Consider the following 18628-nt stretch of genomic DNA (forward strand, 5'->3'; position numbering starts at 1 on the left):
AAAAAAACCCAAATCTCATCACCCACATACATGTAAATGAAAGCATCTTCCATTGCATTTTGAAAATTTCAATTTGGGTCCCTAAATTATCAGTAGAAATTTGGGGATAATTTGCCCAATATTTTGACTGCAGTGGTAGCCAGTACAATCTGGAAAGTTATATCCTGACTGAGTAGTGAAGGTGTCATGAGTGAGGATGGAGCCTCAGGCTTCTCTCAAGAGTTTTTAGAATTAATTCTGTCATTCCATGATGACTCATTAAAAAAAGTAGAAGTGCATGATGGATTGAGAACTAAACTGATTGTTTGGCTAAGTAACAGTGTAACGTGAACTTCTTGTTCTGCCTGATCTGGTATGATAGGGTCAACAGGTAAATGAAAACTTCATTATTTTGTGAACAATTACTCCTTGTTCTGGGTTACATTTACTTGGAAGAAAATTTGATATTGATAGCTGAAATGTAATGTGGCACATGTGTAACCCTGGGGAGCTACATTCTCATTTCAGTTGTGTTGTTTTCAGATTGGTGAACATAATCTACAATTGCAGAAAATTACTGATATTTTGGACTCCATTAAGGAAAAGGTAAATTACCTGTTTTGCTAAGTAGGTAGTAGCATGCTTTATTTTTTTTCTTTTCTTTTTTAAATCAATTAATTAATTTTTAGTTTCTAACATTCATTTCCACAAGATTTTTGAATTCCAAATTTTCTCTCCATCTTTCCCCTCCCCCCACACCAAGACAGTAATATACTTTAGATGAACATTCTTAGATGAACTTAAATTAGATGGTTACTTTTAGAACCTTCCTGTCTGCTAATGCATGTTGCTTTCTTTTAAGGATAGTTAAAAAGAACAAAAAAATGGTGTATATTTGAAGCAGCCTTGGAATATAGCTGGCCAGTAAATGAAAAATGATGCATTTCTACCATTCTTTTGTAGAGTGTAATAAGAGTCTTAATTAGTTATAGTAAGTGAATAAATGATGAATCTCATTATTTTTAATGGCCCCACTGTTGTGGGATCTTTGCATATTTAACTTTTTGGGGAATGTTTTAAAGAACATTTCTATAAAGGCAAGCAAAATTTGCTTTAATAAAACAAACAAATGAAATAATGATTTTTTTTAGTAAATTTAAATTAAAAAGTATTATAAATTTTAATAATAGTGTAGTTAAAACATAGTAAACAGTTTAGGTAATAAACTTTATACGTGTGTGCATATGTGTGGTGTATTCATATATATATACACACACACACACATATATAATACATACATATGAAGATCTATTACATAAACTATATAGTTTGGTTAAACTATACTATATTATACTATATATGCTATATTATACAGCAAGAAGTAAATTGTTTTAACTGTATTACATATTTATTTAGTGGCCACATACATCTTTTATGTCTTTGGCATTCCTAATAAAGGTATCACCTGGTAACCAGAAAAGCCTCTCTCTTTGTCTCTCTTCATGTTGCCTCTGTCTTTCTCTTTCTCTATCTCTTTTTCCCTTTCTCTCTCTGTTCATTGTCCTGTCTCTCTCTTTCTGTCTCCAGGGTAAACAAATCCGCTTCACCAATTTTGACCCAATAACTCTACTTCCTCCATCGTGGGACTACTGGACATACCCGGGCTCTCTTACTGTTCCACCTCTTTTGGAAAGTGTCACATGGATAATTTTAAAGCAACCTATAAGTGTCAGCTCTCAACAGGTACCTTCCCTGTCTCTAAGTTGGTCTTTATGTTTTAAAAGGAAACTTAGCAAATTTTCTATGTATCTTAATTTAAGTTCAGTTCAAATATTTATTAGCGAAACTCCTTGATGGAGTGGAAAGAGTGAATCAGAAAACCTAGGTTAAAGTCTTGCCTTTGCTACTTATTTATCTGGTTGACTTTTGGCAAGATATTTAACTTCTTTGACCTTCAGTTTCCTCATTTGTTAAAAAAAATGAAGTTATTGGATGAAGTCATATAAAACCAAGAGAAAGCAGTGTCACAAAAGCCCAAAGAGATGAGAGTATCAGAGAGGAGAAGGTCATCTACAGAGATAGATCGGCAGACATGGGAAAGAAGCATGAATATTGAGAAAAAGTCATCAGATTTGGCAACTAAGTGACTGGAGAGAATGGTCTCATTTGAATGATGGTGTTGAAAACCAGGTTGCAAAGTGTTTAGAAAAGAATGAGAGGAGGGGAAGTGAAGGCAGCAAGTTTCAGTTGCTCTTTCAAGGAGTTTAGCCAAGCAGGGGAAGAGAGGTGTTAGCTAAGAACATTGGTCAATCAGGTGAGATTTTTTTTAAGGATAGAGAAGACAGGGAGTGTTTGTAAGTGCATGGAAAATGTATCAGTGGTTGAGGAGAGAATGAGAATGATGGTGGGGACAATCTGCTGGAAAAAAAGGAAGGGTATGGAATTGATGATACCTATAGTTGACTTTGGCAAGGAGAAGGACTCCCTGTTCATGGGACATAAGGGTGAAGAACTAGTGATGTGAGATTTTTTGAGAGAGAAGAGGGGGATGCTGTGGGAAGCTTGAAGATAAGATATATAAATAAAAATAAAAATAATTCAGATTTTCAGGGGAAAGTCCCAGCAACTATGGGAAAGCAGGACAGACTTTCTCTAAAAGGTGACACTTTGTGCTATGGATTCTGAGATGCAGATGAGAAAGAATTGCATTCCAAGCATGAAAGCAAGGGCACAGAAGCAGGAAAATAATAGCAAGGAGGCCACTTTGGCTGGAGAAGAGAATATATGTAGGAGAACCACATGTAGTTACCATGGGAAGGTAGACAAAAGTCCTGTTTCCAGGACTTTCTTCTCTCCCATATTCCTAAGACACAAGGTATGATCTGCAGTTCTTTTGATCAGAAATCTTTAATGCCCCTAAGGATAAAATGTAAACCCTTCCATCTAGCATTTATTGCATTCCAGTCAAACTGGTCATATTAGTGAATCCATATCCTAACACCTATATTGTTCCTTTTGTGTAAGCCTGGAATGCCTTCCTTTCATCCCCTATAGGAAACCTTTCCTGATATCTCTGTTTGTGTTCTCTATCTTGCATTGATTCACGTTTTAGTCATATTGTATCTTCCTCTCCCCAACCTTCCCAGTGGAATAAATTCCTGATAAAAAGGAATTGTTTTTTTTGTTTCCTAATTACAGAATTACCTGTCAGAGCCAAGGACAAGTTCTTGGGTCACACCCACAATAATGGGGCAGGAGGGCTGAGCATAAGTGAAAAGAACCAAGAAGGGTCGTGCAAGTCAAGGGAGGGGAGACGCTCCACGAAGAGTAGTATTTTGTTTTTCTTGGGTACTTGTAGATGCTTAATAAATGTTTCCTAAGTTGAATTAAATCATATGGGCAGCCTCCCTGCCCTGTATTGGTGCCACAGATGGTAACCTTGTAGTGGATGTCATACATTGAGCCCTTATAAATATGTCATGACTTTAACCAATTTGTTTAACCTCAAAGAGAGCCTAACTCCTTCTTCTGGAAAATAAAAAAGGGTCCCTTCCGGCTCTTAAGTCTTGTGGTTCTATTATGTTAACTAACCTTACCCAGGCTTCCCTCTAGTCCTGCTGAGATAGGGAGGGTTGTAGACTTCTCATTTACCCATACGGAAAGCACAGGTATGTCTGTGTCCTCCTCATATCGTTCTGAGAGGAGGCCAAGAGCCTGGGTTCTTTGAAGAATCCTGCTACTGAGTGGCTTTGTGATCTCAGGCAAGTCATGTGACAACTCTAAGCCTCAGTTCTTCATCTGTAAAATGGATATTCTACCTAATTCAAAGTGTGGTTTTGAGGATCAGGGAATTATTTATAGGATCATATATTTGGAAAGGACCCCAGAAATCATCTAGTTCAACCCCTATCCAGCCTTGTCTTCTGTGTGCAAGTCATTTGAAAGGAGGAAATGCCATACAAATGCAAAGAATTTTACATCACCCAATTAGAGATGAAATATATTTCTGATTGGTGTTGATGCCCCAGAGTATATACTGCATTCCTTATGATCATAAGCAGTACTTAACTCTGGAGTAAAAAGACCTGGGTTCAAGTCCCATCACTGACATTTATTGCCTTTGTGACCTTGGACAAGTCACTTAACCTCCTTCAACCTTAGTTCCCTCTCCAAAATGGAAGATCTAGCTTGGATGGCCTCCATAGTCTCTACCAGCTCTAAATACATGAACCTGATTGAGGCAAAAGACTCGGAATGTATGTTTAACCTTTCAGTAGAAATCTGAACTAGGCCATGCTTGAGTGAGAAAGCTTACCCAATGAATGTTTTCCAGCATGTCAGGTTGATTACAGCATTACAAAAATCCCTTTAGCTGATTCAAGTAAGTTTCATTTTTCTCCTCACATGTTCTTCTATTTGTTAATTTTCACCAGGATATGATTAATTAAAGACAGAGGGACCTGAGTCTCCCATACTTCAACTGGGACATGATTCTTTAAAGCCTCTGGGAAAAAGTCCAACCAGTCATCTAGAAGAGGAAGTGTTATAGAATCATAGACCTAGAGCTGGGAGATTTTGGAGTACTCCAACCCAACTGCCTCATTTTTCAGATGAGGAAACTGAAGCCCCAAGAAATTTAATTATTTGACCAAGGTCACATGGGTAATAAGTGGCTAAGTGCTAAAATTAGCATCAGCTTTATCTTTTTTACATAGGTTTTTAAGCAATTACAGTTCTTCAGTTTTAGAATCATGAGGCAGTCATGATTTGTACAAAACTTACTTTTGAGGAGCAATTAATTAATGAATAGGACACAGACCCTGCAGAATGGCTGTTCTTCATTATGATTTACCCAAAGTGTAGCTGCAAAACAGTGCTAGTGTGATTAATTCTTTTACTTTGAAATACTTTAATATGAATATTTTTAATAGTCATTAAAAAGTATTGGCTAAACTCAGAAATGTTCATTCTTAATTGAGACTGAGATTCTTTTTTAAGGGTTGAGTCTTAAATCTATTATAGTATAGCATTTACAACTATGTTAGGAAAATAATTTAGCTTTTTTCTTTTTTCAAAATTTTATTAATATTGTTTTTTTATATCCTTCCTTTCTTAATATGTTCCTTTGCTCCATTGTACGTAGCAAGTCACCTCTTGTAATAAAGGAATAAAAAGAAAGAGAGACAAAAACAATTTAGTCAAATCGAACCAACACATCAAACTGAGTTTTGACAGTGCATGCAGTGTTCTGCATCCATAGTCCCCCACCTCTACTAAGAAAGGAAGCAGGCAGGCCACTTGCATTTTTAAAAATGTGTAAACCATGACTTAATATGTTTTAGCAGAGTTGATAGCATTTTTCTGTGCATTGGTTCAGTTCTTTTTTATGAGAGCTAATAACTGAGGGTATTATTACCTTATGGTGTACATAAAACAATGTATCTATTCCTACATCAGTATGTGTGGTACATAGTATCAGCAGTATAAAGTTGGTAACATTTTCATTACTGTTTTTGAAATGGAATATTTTAAAACTGTGCTTTTAATGTCACCTTAAATTCACCACCATATCTTGAAGAAAAAATGGCAAGTAAAAGAAGTTTTTTCACATAAAAATTATTTTAGGATCCCTGTTCCAAAGTTTGTATTTTTCCTTCTCAGTTTCCATAGACTATTTTTTTAAATCTTTGTGTTTGAACCCCTTTCTCATCCCACCATGTAATGACCAGGGAAAATTTAGGAATTTGGTGCCAAACATTTTCCCCTTGGGCTTTGCCACTGTTCTACCTTGCCAACTGAAGCTGTGACCTTAAGTACAGGTCAGGTATTTCAATCTCCCTTCTCCTTACTCAAACCCATTTTTCTTCCCTGAATGCAAACACTTAAGTGCTAAATTCTTGATCTAGATAACATGCCAGTGAGATGATTTGCAGTTTTCTATTACTTTCAAGAACATGTTTTTCATTTTCTTCGTTAATGCAGCCTGATTGCCAAGGATTGAAGTTGTGAATTTTGATCATCTAAGTTGTCTGGATTGGCTCTCTGTATGAAATTCACAGATCAGATTGCTCAGCTTTCTTCAACTTTATAGTGTTTTTTACTTTGTTTTTCTGTTTGTGATGTTGGAACCATATAGACATGAATAATGACATACAGTCTTTGAAGCTAACCTTTTCTACTATGTGACAGACCATGTAATAAAGAAAAAAAATCATCCATTGTAAATTTTATTCAGGGGATGTAAAGTTCAGCAAAAATATACCTTGTGAATAAAATGTATACAATGTAAGAAAGTCATGAAATGTCCTTGCATAGATACTTAGAAGGATGCTGAAAAGCCAGCTTTTAAAAACTTTAATGGTCTGAAAAGTATTTGTAAAGGATTAGGAAACACTCTAATAACTTCACTGGTGTGTTACTGCTTCAGGAATTTACTAGAAGTTTGAATCAAGAAAAGAAATTAGGTGAGATTTTCTTGTTCACATTGGTTGTCTCTAAATCATCAGTTCACTAGGAAATGCCTTTTTTGATTTTATCTACAAAGACTTGGTTTTATTATATTGTAAATGCCAGTATCCAACTCTTTTTATTGTCTATATGTCAATAAAATGTAAGATCCTTGAGGGGAGAGTTGCTTAATTTTTATCTTTGCAATTCAAGGCACAGTACCTTGCACATATAATAAAAGTTGGTTGAACATATCACATATATAGGCCCTAGAGACTTTGAGAAAATAGTGCCCATTTATTTGAAAGCTCCCCCTTCCCCATTTTAGCTGTTAACTACTACATAGTTTATGCTTTGGTCCTCTTTTTATAAATTACCCAGTTGATGTATCTGGTACCAGATTTCAGTGATAAGAAAACTAGCAAAACTAGTGAATTGAGGTATCTAATTTTGATAATTTAATCCCCACCCCCAAAGAAATGATCCCTTCTATGTTATATGCTACCTTTTTCTCAAATTTGTAATTGTGCCACACAATGTTGGTGAAGGACAGTCTTGTTGATATATTTTTGAGAAAAGATTTTAAGTTAACTTAGTGAAACAACAAGATTAAAGACTCACCATGTGTTTGTTAGTTGCTGTGCTTGGCAGTGGGGATACCATGAGGATTAATAAAACAGTTTTTGCTTACAAGGAGTTTATATTCTTAGTTATTCAGATAATTTACAAAATTTTCTCTTTACTAACCAGGCTTGGCCTGTCTTTAAATGCTGGACATACTGTTAAACACATAAAAGAGCAAAATTTTAAAAAAAAGGTTACCCCCTCAGAATATTTTATTATTCGAATTTTGTTGTTCATCCTTTGTTTTTGAAGAAGACCAATGACATCACCCAAAGTTAAATGGCATTATGCTTTTTTCTTCCTCAATGTTTTACCATGCATCACAAGGATGGTGATGGCAAACATTTTCATAGTTCAGGATAAGTTCTGGTTAAGGAGAAAATCTTATAGTAATATTTGAAAATATAAAAGGCAGGTTTCAATATGACAGAAAAAAAACCAATCTATACTCTATTTTAGCCAAAGCCTGTCAGAGACAATTTATTAATGTGAAGAATTTATACTTTGAGAGAAGTTCAGACATTTCTCCACTAATCAGAATGTATTCTTTCTTCCAGGCAACTTTCCAACTTATATTTTATGATGCTCATGTAACAAAGGACAAAGTAAAATAGAGATATGTAGTGAAAGGTTTTTTGATTTACTAAGCAGAACAATAGTATTGTTAATGCCAGCTGTTGGCATCCTTGGTGAAAATGCCTTTCAGAAACTAATCATCCCCTCTTTAACTATTCTCCTTTCAGTCTAGCCAAATGTAAACAGAGAGATACTTTTCTAAACTGAATTAAGCAAAGTTTGGTCACCATAAACAAGACTGTCTCTTAATTTCAGGAAATTGTGCTCCCTTGATGAAACTGATAAAGTAACAGTGATAGCTAATATTTAGGAAGTTCTTTAAGGTTTGTGGAGCACTTAATCTCTATCTTCTCATTTGATCCTCACAACAGTCCTGTGAGGTAGGTGCATTTTACAGATGAGAGAACTGAGGATTAGAAAGGTTAGGGGTCTTTCCTAGGGTCATATAATTAGCTTCTGATGCAGGATTAAGATGGAGGCTTCTTGCAATGGTCCACCTACCATGATGCACGCATTGCCAGAGCTAGCTCAGTGTTTGGGAGGCTCTGAAGAAAGGTTTGGGAGAGAAGAGGTATTAGACTGACTACCAAACTGAAGGTCTACAGAGCCGTTGTGCTGACCTCATTGTTATATGCTTGTGAAACATGGACAGTCTACCAGCTCCATGCCAGGAAACTGAATCACTTCCATTTGGACTGTCTTCGGAAGATTCAGAGGATCACCTGGCAGGATAAGGTACCAGACATCGAGTCCTTGTTCGATTTGAACTGCCAAGTATTCAAACTATGCTTCAGAGAGTGCAACTCTGATGGCCTGGCCACGTTGTTCGAATGCAAAATGTATGCTTGCCTAAAAAGACTATTTTATGGAGAGCTTGCATGGGGCAGGCGATCATGTGGTGGCCAGAAGAAACGATACAAGGACATTCTCAAGGTCTCTCTTAAGAACTTTGGATTTGATTGTGCAACATGGGAGACCCTGGCACAGTACTTCTCAGCATGATGTGCCCACATCAGAAAGGGTGCTGTGCTTTTTGAGCAAAGCAGAATTGAGACAATACAAAGTAAACACAGGATGCTCAAATTTGGGATATCTACCCCAAATATTCCAATGGACTATCTGTGCCCAACCTGTGGTAGAGCATTCCAAGCTCATATGAGCCATAGTCAGGCACACTGAAATTTCACTTTACAATGGTAATGTCATTTTGGTCCTCTTCGAAGATGAAGGACAACAACCAACCATATACATACATATATACATACATACATGTGTGTATATATGTATGTATAGTATGTGTAATATATGTATTACTTTAAAACTGTCTTTTTACTACACACTTAAGTTTTAGACCTGATGCTGTAGCTCAGTATCTTTTACAATTATTAAATATAATTTGATGGAATTATAGGCTCAGAAGAGATCTTAAAGATCAGTTAAAACAGAGCCCTAATTTATAGATAAGAAAACAGATCCAGAAAAGCTAACATTGATGGGGATAGAGATTGGGTCACATACTGGCTTTGTGACCCTGGGCAGGTTATTTCACTTAATAGTACTCCAACCAATTAGATGTTGAATTTTTGGCCACATCTATTCATGAAGTTTATTTTCCTAAGATGTCAAGAAATTGTGATGTACAAGGATGGAGAAATGAATGAATGAAAAGCATTTTCTATGTACAAAATCATGGGTAGCTGAAATAAATATAGAACCAGTAACTACCTTGGTTAATTATTTCCTTTTAGATTCCACAACATAAAACTATCTATAACTACAAAGTGTATTGAGAAACAATTTGTTTCATAATGAAATTCTTCCCATTGATTCTTCACATCTTTCTGGTTTAAAAAACTATGCCATTTGCATTTTTATATCACAGTTATTTTCTGATATGCCTAACCCTCAATGTACCTTTCCTTGAAACAAAGAAACATAATTAAGCAAAACCCACATAGAGACCACATCAGACAGGATGGTCTACCCCTTGAGACCTCCTTTTCTCCAGTGAGAGAAAAGAAATATGTTTCCTTATTCCTTTGATTAAGGCCAGTCATTGCAGTTACTGTTGTTGTCTTTTTGCAAAAAATTGCAAACTGTTAACCATCATATAAGTTTTTGTGTAAGTCAAATAAAAGCCCAGGTGGAGTCTGAGTCTCAAGTAAATATATGGCAAGTTACGTTATTTTAGAATACTTTGCACTAAAGCAGTGTACTAGATTTTGCCCCCTTTTGTCCCCATACCTTTTTTCCCAAGACATCTTTTACCTTAAAGTAATTTACTTATCCTTGGGATGATAGCCAGCTCTTAAATAGAAGCATAAAATTTTAGGGCTAGAAGGCACCTTGAAGGTCACTGAATCTAACCACTTCATTTTATAGATGAAACATCTGGGTCCCAATACAAACCAAAAAATTCTTAAGATCAACAGCCAATATCAACTGAATACAATATATAGTAGCAGTAGTTCACCTCTACAACTGGCTTTACGTTTTAATTCAGTTTAGTAATTCAGTAAATACTTACGAAGCACCTACTCTATGGCAGGCACTGTGCTAAACCCAGTGATTATAGAAAGGGGCAAAAGACAGTCCCTGCCTCAAGGAACCCACAGTCTACAAAATACTTTCACCAAAACAACCCAGGACAGACCTTAAGGTTTTCAAAATGCAGTACATGCACCATCTCATTCAGTCTTCACATTTCTAAGAGCATCTTGATTTATTATTTTCACCATTTTACAGAAGATGAAACTGAGACTTAGAGAGGTTGTAACCAGGTTCTCACTCAGTGTCTGAGGTCGGTCTTCTTGATTTAAAGCTACATCTCCCTGAGCTGCCTGTCTAGGAAATATAAATGTTATTATCCCCCCTTCAGAGAAGACAAAGTTAGAGCTCTATGAGATTACATGATGTATCTGAGGTCTACAACTGTTAAATAGCAAAACCAGGTCTTGAACCTCTGCCCGTATTCTGGATTTAGTATCAGAAGATCTGGGTTTAAATCTTGGCCCTGCCTCTTAACACCTGTGTGACTTTGGGCACACAGAAATTAACTTCTCTGGTCCTCAGTTTCCTTATCTATTATAGAATGAAGGACTCAGATTAAATGATGTCTGAGGTTCTTTCTTGATCTTAATCTACAATTCTGTGATTCCCCAGACTTCCATATCAATGCTTTTTTCATCATATTGAAACAGTATATAGAAAATCACCTCAATGAGAATGAACGTCCATGTAGTCAACATTGATTTAAATACCTGATATGTGTCAGGTAGTACTCTGGGTGCTGGTGGTTCCAAGGCAACACTGAAACGGTGCCTGCCCTCAAGAAGCTTATGTTCCATTTGTATAGGGGCAAGAACTGTGTTGAGTATATAACAATGCTGAGCAACCTATGGGCATTCAAAAAATATGTAATAGTAGTTCTGAAGAGAGAAAAAGATGTTAGTAGTAAAATTATCGTAGACCAGTTGATTACAATAGTGTAGTGTTCTTGGCAAGGGTTAAGTACTAGGTAGTCAGCTTTCTCTGTGGAGGCATTCACTAAGTTGGCATGACAATTGAGTGTTGAAATATCTCTCTTTTCTTCCACAGTTAGCCAAATTCCGAAGTCTTCTGTGCACTGCAGAGGGTGAGGCGGCTGCCTTCTTGTTGAGCAACTGCCGTCCACCACAACCTCTGAAGGGCCGCAAAGTGAGAGCCTCTTTCCCCTAAATGTTTCCCCTGAAAACATCTGGAACAGATGAGACTGAGGAAGGACCTTCCCTTTAAATTCACCTAGAGTGCTTTGCTTGAACCTTAGTTTATGGGCACAACTGTTTCATGACTGGGCTAAAGTGCTGAATTTATTCACGACAAAAGAGCACTTCTCTTGATCATTATGTAATTTGGCCATCCCAGATTGGCACATAGCCCTCATGCATTAAATGTTGTTTGTCTTGTCTCAGACTGAAATATCTTCTTCATATCCATTGGTGAAAGTATCCCAAACAATGCACTGTGCCAGGGAAGCCAAATTGCTTACTTCTCTTAACTGAATATCTAGTTAAAAGTTTAATGTCATGTCTTTAATGTTAGAATTTTACTAGCCCTAAGTATTTTAATTTGTAGACTGTGGGTGCTGTTTCCTTTTAAAATAGATCCTTTGTCTTAATTGCTGATTTAAATATTTGGAATCTTTTTTTATTTTTAAGGATTAGTCACTGAAGCACATGGACCAAACTATATTAAATAAATGTGTCTGAGAGAGTTAACCTGGATTAGTGGATATAAAGCTTCCATCTAATCAGGAGGACTTGGGTTCACTTCCTGCCTCTAACCCTGGGCAAGTCATTTAATGTCTTAGTGCCCTAGACTATTCACTATATGTACTGTGAGTTGCAGAACAGCTACCATTTGGTAAAGGGAACTCTCTGGAGGGATGAAATCCAGACCAAATAAAATAAATCAAAAAACCCAGAGACCAAGGATAACTAATAAAATATGTGACAAAGTAGTCTGCTTATTGTGTTACAAAGACACTATATTTGACTGCTTCCATAAAAATAGATCTTTATTTGCTCATTTAGAAACAAACATTGGAAATTTAAATAGTGTGAAGAGTTCTTCATGATCTTATAAAGTAACTATCATAGGCTTCATAATATTTCACAGGCACAGCTGCTCCTGGAGTATGGCATATAAAGCTAATGACCCATTGGCTCTAGGCCTTCCCTTCCCCAACACATACATGATCTTTGTTGACTATTGGGCAATGATTCAAGGAGCTAATCCTGTTTCAGAGAAAGGGTGGAGGTGGCAGTAGGGAAAGAACTGCACTGATTTCCTAACTGGTGCTAAAATTACCTGAAATTCATGTGTACACTCTACTTAAGAATTTGGGGAGTGCAGCCACCCCACTCCACTTCCACACTTGCTCTTTGGTGAGCAATTGTCTTGGTTGCTTCCTGGCTTCTTTAGATGTTCACTTTATTTTAATTTGATGTAACTTGGTATTAAAAGGCTCCTCTGGGGCACTTAAATTCACTGTCACTATTAAATGAATTAAATGACACTGACTAGAATATTTAACTGTTCCAGATGGCTATAATTCATTTTCTTTGTTGTCTTTTGGGGGAAGGGTTGATTCCATAGGATTGTGTTTCTTTGATTTTGCAGGTTTGTTCTACTCTTTCTTTGAAAATGGGTTTTAACATATAAATTTATTTTGTAACATTTTTTGAGATGTAGTAACTTGGCATTAAAATATGTCATTGTATTTCATATTTTGGTTCAATTTAATGTGAAATTCTTTGATAAATTTATATTTCTTCTTGAGATTAATATACCAAGAGTTAATTTAATCTGTAAAAAAAAACCCAAAACCTCAGGTCAGATATCCTTATTAGTTTTTAAAAAGAGAATTCTGATTAATTGAACTTGTATACATGCTTCTGAGTCAAAATTATTAAAAAAAAACCTGTGTTGAAGAAGGAAACCAATTTGAAAAAGTGAAGTGTTATAGTTAGTGAAATAGCCTTGTTTTCTTCAGAAAATCTAGGAATTCACCTCTGGAGTATCATATATTTTTCCAGTGCAGTAGTGACATCTGTACCGTGTTACAAATGACTGAAAAAAAAAACTACTTCTCCAAAACAATAACAACGAAAAGAAGCAGAACTGATCCCTTTGAGATTTGGCAATCTTTATCTCCTAGAAACAGCTACAAAACATTGTCTCAATTAACCAAATAAACAGAAATGCTACATTTTTATTTTGTTATTTTATTCACTGAATTTATTTATTGAATGTTATTTAGTGGTCACTTTGTCAGGGTTTTAGCACTTTAATTTCAATTCCATTATGAAATCTAATGTAAAAAAAGAGCTGAAACTATTACCTAAGTAGTCAAAGGTCATTGATGCATAGTGTAATGACAGCTAGCTAGCATGTATATGCATGAGAAGCACATTACGCCTTCGGTCTCATTTAGTCCTCTCAATAACTCTGAGAGGTAAGTGGTAGTGTTATCCCTATTTTACAGATTAGGAAACTGAGGCTGAGAGAGATTAAGTGACTTGCCCAGGGTCCACACAAGTAAGTGCCAACCACAGCATTATCCACTGTGCCCCTAGCAGCCTGAGGTATACTGTCTAGAGTTGCGTTTTTAGAGATGATTTGTGTCATTATGTGTCTTTTAAAATTTTCTTTCCTCTGTCAAAAGATGATTAAAAATGAGGCTTTGGAGACACTTAAAATTTTTTTGGTTTTGTTTTTTGTTTTTTTTTTTCTTTTACTATTTGGAATTGTTCCATTCCTGTAACCATAGAATAGAATGTTCCACCTAGCTGGGGAGGCCACAAAGGATTACAGTGGTGTGATTTCAGGGGCAGAAAAGCTCTCCCTAACCAATATAATTTCAACTTGCTTGTCAATGCCAAAAATTACAATTTAGGAATTTGGAAATTTTGTTTTCTTTTCAAATGCAGATCCTTCTGAGGGAGAATTCTTTATTCCCATCTAAGTATATTCTTATTAAAAGCTCCAAGGTGTAATTTAAAGAGTGCTGATCTTGGAAAAGGGAAAGGCCTATATTCAGATCTTGCCTCCCCAACTTCCTGTTTCCATGATCATGGCCATGTCCCTTAAGTCTCCCTGAGCCTCAGTTACTTTTATCTGTAAAACTGGAATTATATTATTTGTAGTACTTACTTGAGAACTATTGTAAAGATTAAATTAGAAAATGTTCATAAAGTGCTTTGCAAACCTTAACCTTTATGAATATCTGGTATTATTATTACACTTAAACCTTAGTTTTGCTAGTGTGATACATGCTCTGTACTTACTTTGCTAATGTTCACTGGTGTGGCACATTGTGCCAATGCCCACAATGCAGGCTACATCCCCAGAACTTGCTTTTACTCATCTTCCTTTAGGTATGTTATAGGGATCCCTTCCCCCTTCCCGAGGAGTTTGCCAGAGTGATTTTTCTAATTATGTAGGCTCAAACCCCTACCTAGTTAAATTGTTAACACTGATTAGCTTTAACAAAAGGATATTTACTGAAAAAAAATATAGCAAAAACTCTCGGACCGTGCACATTGTTGTGTCTGAAATTCTGGTCCCTGGGAAGAGAGGGCTCAGACTTAAAGCATGAATTTGCTCCTAGACATTTGTCTCATCAACTTCACCCCCAGGTTTTACACAACCTCTGGACAGGTCATTTCCTTATCTGCAGAACCTGGTGTCTTGGCTTCTAGATTCATTGCTGGTCTAGATCATGCAGGTGCTGATCTGTATCTGTCCACTGGACCCAGATGGTTCTGGAGGAGAAAGTGAGGCTGCTGACTTTGCACAGCCCTCCCTCACAAATCCAATTCAATTGCAAGTCATGGCATCATCTTCCTGGTGTCATGGTCTTCTTTGAGAACGAAGGACAAACCACACACAAGATCATGCATGTTGTTCCTGGGAATTCTCTCCTCTCCTCTTCCCACCCTTTTCCTCTCTTCTCTCACTTTTCTCTCCTCTCATCTCTTCTCCCCTCTTTCTTTTTCCTCTCTTCTCTCCAAATGCTACCAAAATGGAAGACTTGAAAAGTTAGTGGCAGCTAGATGGAGATATGAATAGTGTTAGTCCTGGATCTAGGAAGACCTGAGTTCAAATCCATCCTTAGACTACCGGTGTGACCTTGGGCAAGTAATTTTGGGCAAGTCACTTAACCTGTTTGCCTCAGTTTCCTTATCTGTAAAATGGGAATGTGTGTGTATTCATCCTTTGTTGCCGAAGACCATGCCATCAGAGAAATAATGACATGACTTGCACTTGACTTTGTTTTGAGTGAGGAAGGGCTGTGCAGGTCACCAGCCTCACTTCTCCAGAGCCATCTGAATCCAGTGACCAGATATTCATTCATCAGGATGACTGGAGATGACCCAGGATGAGGCAATTGGGGTTAAGTGACTTGCCCAAGGTCACACAGCTAGTGAGTGTCAAGTGTCTGAGGTGAGATGGGAAGAATGATAGCATCAATCTCCCAGGGTTGTTGTAAGGATCAAACAAGAAAATGGCATTTTACACAGTTCCTGGCACGCAGTAAGTTTCCTGTAAATAAATGTTAGCTATTATGAAACAGATGACCTATCTCAGTTCAGTTTGGGCCTGTTGCTAGTTGCTGGGTCTACAAAGACAAAAAAAAAGGGCAGAAATTTCTCACTTCAAGGAGTATTTTCACATTGAACCTAAAAACTGAGCTGTTGTTTCAGTGGTACATCTGGTAGACAGATTATGTCAGAAGAAGATGAGATCTTCTGGTATACGTCATAAATAATGCTCTTGGATCTAACGCCTTGGTTAACAAGCTGCCTTAGGAACTACATTGGCAAGAGGTACCCTAGATAAAATTGTCAAGAAGGTGAAGTTGGTCTGGGGTTGGGAGTGGCATCTCCCCACTCAACTTTTAAGTGTCTTTCTCCCCATCTTCAGTGTCCTCATTGCCATGTTTGACCAACTGGATCATCTAGAATTTCTGACAATAGCAATTATTTTTCTCTACACCTTTATCTTTACTAGCCCCATTACCTCAAATGCATACTCTCCTGTTAAGTCAATTCAATTCAAAGGTTATTAAAGGGTCTTCTATGAGTAAAGAAGTGTACTAGCAACTGGATGGTACAACTCCAAACTGAAGCAGCTGTTGATTGATTTAGACTGAAATCTGTAAGTTTAGTGGTCATTTAGTCTGATGTCCCTCCTACCCCCATTTAATACATGAGGAAACAGAAAACCCCGGAAGGTTAGGTGACTTAAGTCAGTCATGCCGTCCCTTTCCTCAAGGAACATAATTACTTTCATTGGGTCATAGATTTAGAGTTAGAGGAGAGATTGGGAGGAAATGAGGAGTTAGGATCAGGACACAGCCTGTCCTTACCTATGACACTCAATAGACATGTGACTCTGAACAAGTCTTTTACTCCCATTTGGCCTCAGTTTCCTCATCTGTAACATGAAAAGCTGCTAGCTCTAAACCTAGGTATATGCCATTGTTAGGCCCTGTAGCGTGCTTGATGGTGCCAGCATAAATTGACTCAAGAGCTGACTGTTAAGTTTTTAACTGGCAGACTACTAATCAGGGCTTGATTTATTGTTTTGTTGATTGTCTGGATAGGAAAGTGATGGAAAAATATTAGCAATGCAGAATAAATTTTAAAGTGTGTTATACCTGCTCTTAAGCATTTACGTGCACACCTCTATTTCAATCTCTTCAAATTACTGATAGGAAGATTAAGTGAATTGTTTAAATGGTCACACAGGTAGTATGCTGCAGTGTGGAGATTTGATCCTGGGCCCTTTGATTCTCAATGCCTCTGCTTCCTCATGAAACTTTACTGGCCTCTGAGGTCCCTTTCAGTTCTAAATCTAGGATCTTATGAATGTATGAATCCAAAATCAGCATTTTTTCCCACTGAGCCATGTTGCTTCCTTCGGAGTATTATGCTGGAAAAGTCTATCACACAGGAAGTATTTTTTTAATTAAATTTTTATTTTATTTTCAGTTCCAAATTCTCTCCCTCCCACTTTCCCTTCTTCCACCCGTTGAGAAGGTAAGAAAAACAAGAGCCATTACAGATATGTATAGTAAAGCAAAACAAATTCCTGCATTGGCTATGTTCAGAAAAGAAAAGAAAAAATATACTTCAATGTGTTCTCTGAATCCATCACTCTTCTCTCTGGATGTGGATAGCGTGATTCATCATGAGCATTTTGGATTTGTGATTGGTCATCATGTTGATTAGTTACTAAATCTTTCAAAGTTACTTCTCTTTACAATATTGTTGTAAATGTATAATTGTTTTTTTCTCCTGGTTCTACTCTCTTGATTTTGTATCAGTTCATACAAGTCTTCCCTGGTTTTTCTAAAACCATTCTCTTCATTATTTCTTATAGCACAATAGTATTCCATCACTTATGTACCATAATATGTTCAGCTGTTCCTCAATCTATGGGCACTACTTAATTTTTCAATTTTTTTGCCACAGTGAAGAGTTTCTATTTATTTTTTGGTACTTACATGTGCTTGTCTTTTTCCTTTGATCTCTTTGGGGATATAGATGTACCAATATTTTCACTAGATCAAAGAGTATGCCCAGTTTAATAGTTTTTTAGGGGTAGTAACAAAATGTTTTCCAGAATGGCTGGAGCAGTTCGTAGCTCCACCAGTTGTATGTTAAAATATTTTCCTATAGCCCCTCCAACATTCATCACTTTCTTTTTTTCCCAGCATTGCCAATCTAATGGGTATGAGGAGGGGGCCTCAAAATTATTTTAATTTGCATTTTCCTAATAATTAGTGATTCAGAGAATTTTTTTCAGATGGCTATGTATAGTTTGGATATCTTGATCTGAAAACTGCCTATTCATATCCTTTGACCATTTGTTCTTAGAAATTTGAATCAGATCCCTGTATATCTTAGAATTTAGACCTTTATCAGAGAAACATGCTGCAAAATTTTCCCCTAATTTCCTGCTTCTCTTCTAATTTTAGTTGCTTGGGGTTTTTTTTGTGCAAAAGCTTTAATGTTATGTAATCAAGTTTGTTCATTTTACCTCCTGTGAACCTCTTTTATTTGATTATGAATTCTTTCCTTATCCATACATCTGACAGGTAATTTCTTCTATGCTCTTCTAATTTGCTTATAATGTTGCTGTTTATGTCAAATAAGCACTTGGAGCAAATTTTGGTACATAGACTACCTTTCAGTTTTCCCCACAATTTTTGCCTAATATTGGGTTCTTGCCGCAGTAGGTAGGACCTTTGGATTTATCAAATACTGATTACTGTATTCGTTTACTTCTGTACATTGTGTACCTAATCTTTTCCACTGATCAACCTTTCTATTTCATTTGTTGTTGTTCATTTGTTTTAATCATGCCCAACTTTTTTTTTATTTTTTTTTTACCAGTTTCTTGGAAAAGATACTGGAGTGATCTGCCATTTCCTTCTTCAGCTCATTTTACAGAT

The 18628-nt window shown here is 36.6% G+C and overlaps 1 protein-coding gene across 4 annotated transcripts in view; it reads left to right on the forward strand.

Annotated features, from left to right (window-relative positions):
• CA13 (carbonic anhydrase 13) overlaps positions 1-13381 on the forward strand; it is a 49566-nt gene extending 36185 nt beyond the window's left edge. The window contains exons 5-7 of one of the 4 annotated variants that reach the window (XM_072604996.1): positions 523-585; positions 1567-1722; positions 11224-13381. In XM_072604996.1, coding sequence (XP_072461097.1) covers positions 523-585; positions 1567-1722; positions 11224-11343 — 339 coding nt within the window. In that variant the 3' untranslated portion in view covers positions 11344-13381. Of the gene's footprint in view, positions 1-522; positions 586-1566; positions 1723-3177; positions 3543-5961; positions 6601-7607; positions 7753-11223 lie in introns of those variants that run through there. The other 3 variants (XM_072604999.1, XM_072605000.1, XM_072604998.1) reach the window with 3 other exon arrangements.
• The last annotated feature ends 5247 nt before the right edge of the window (positions 13382-18628 follow it).

Source organism: Notamacropus eugenii, chromosome 4, assembly GCF_028372415.1.
Source record: "Notamacropus eugenii isolate mMacEug1 chromosome 4, mMacEug1.pri_v2, whole genome shotgun sequence".
NCBI lineage: Eukaryota > Metazoa > Chordata > Mammalia > Diprotodontia > Macropodidae > Notamacropus > Notamacropus eugenii.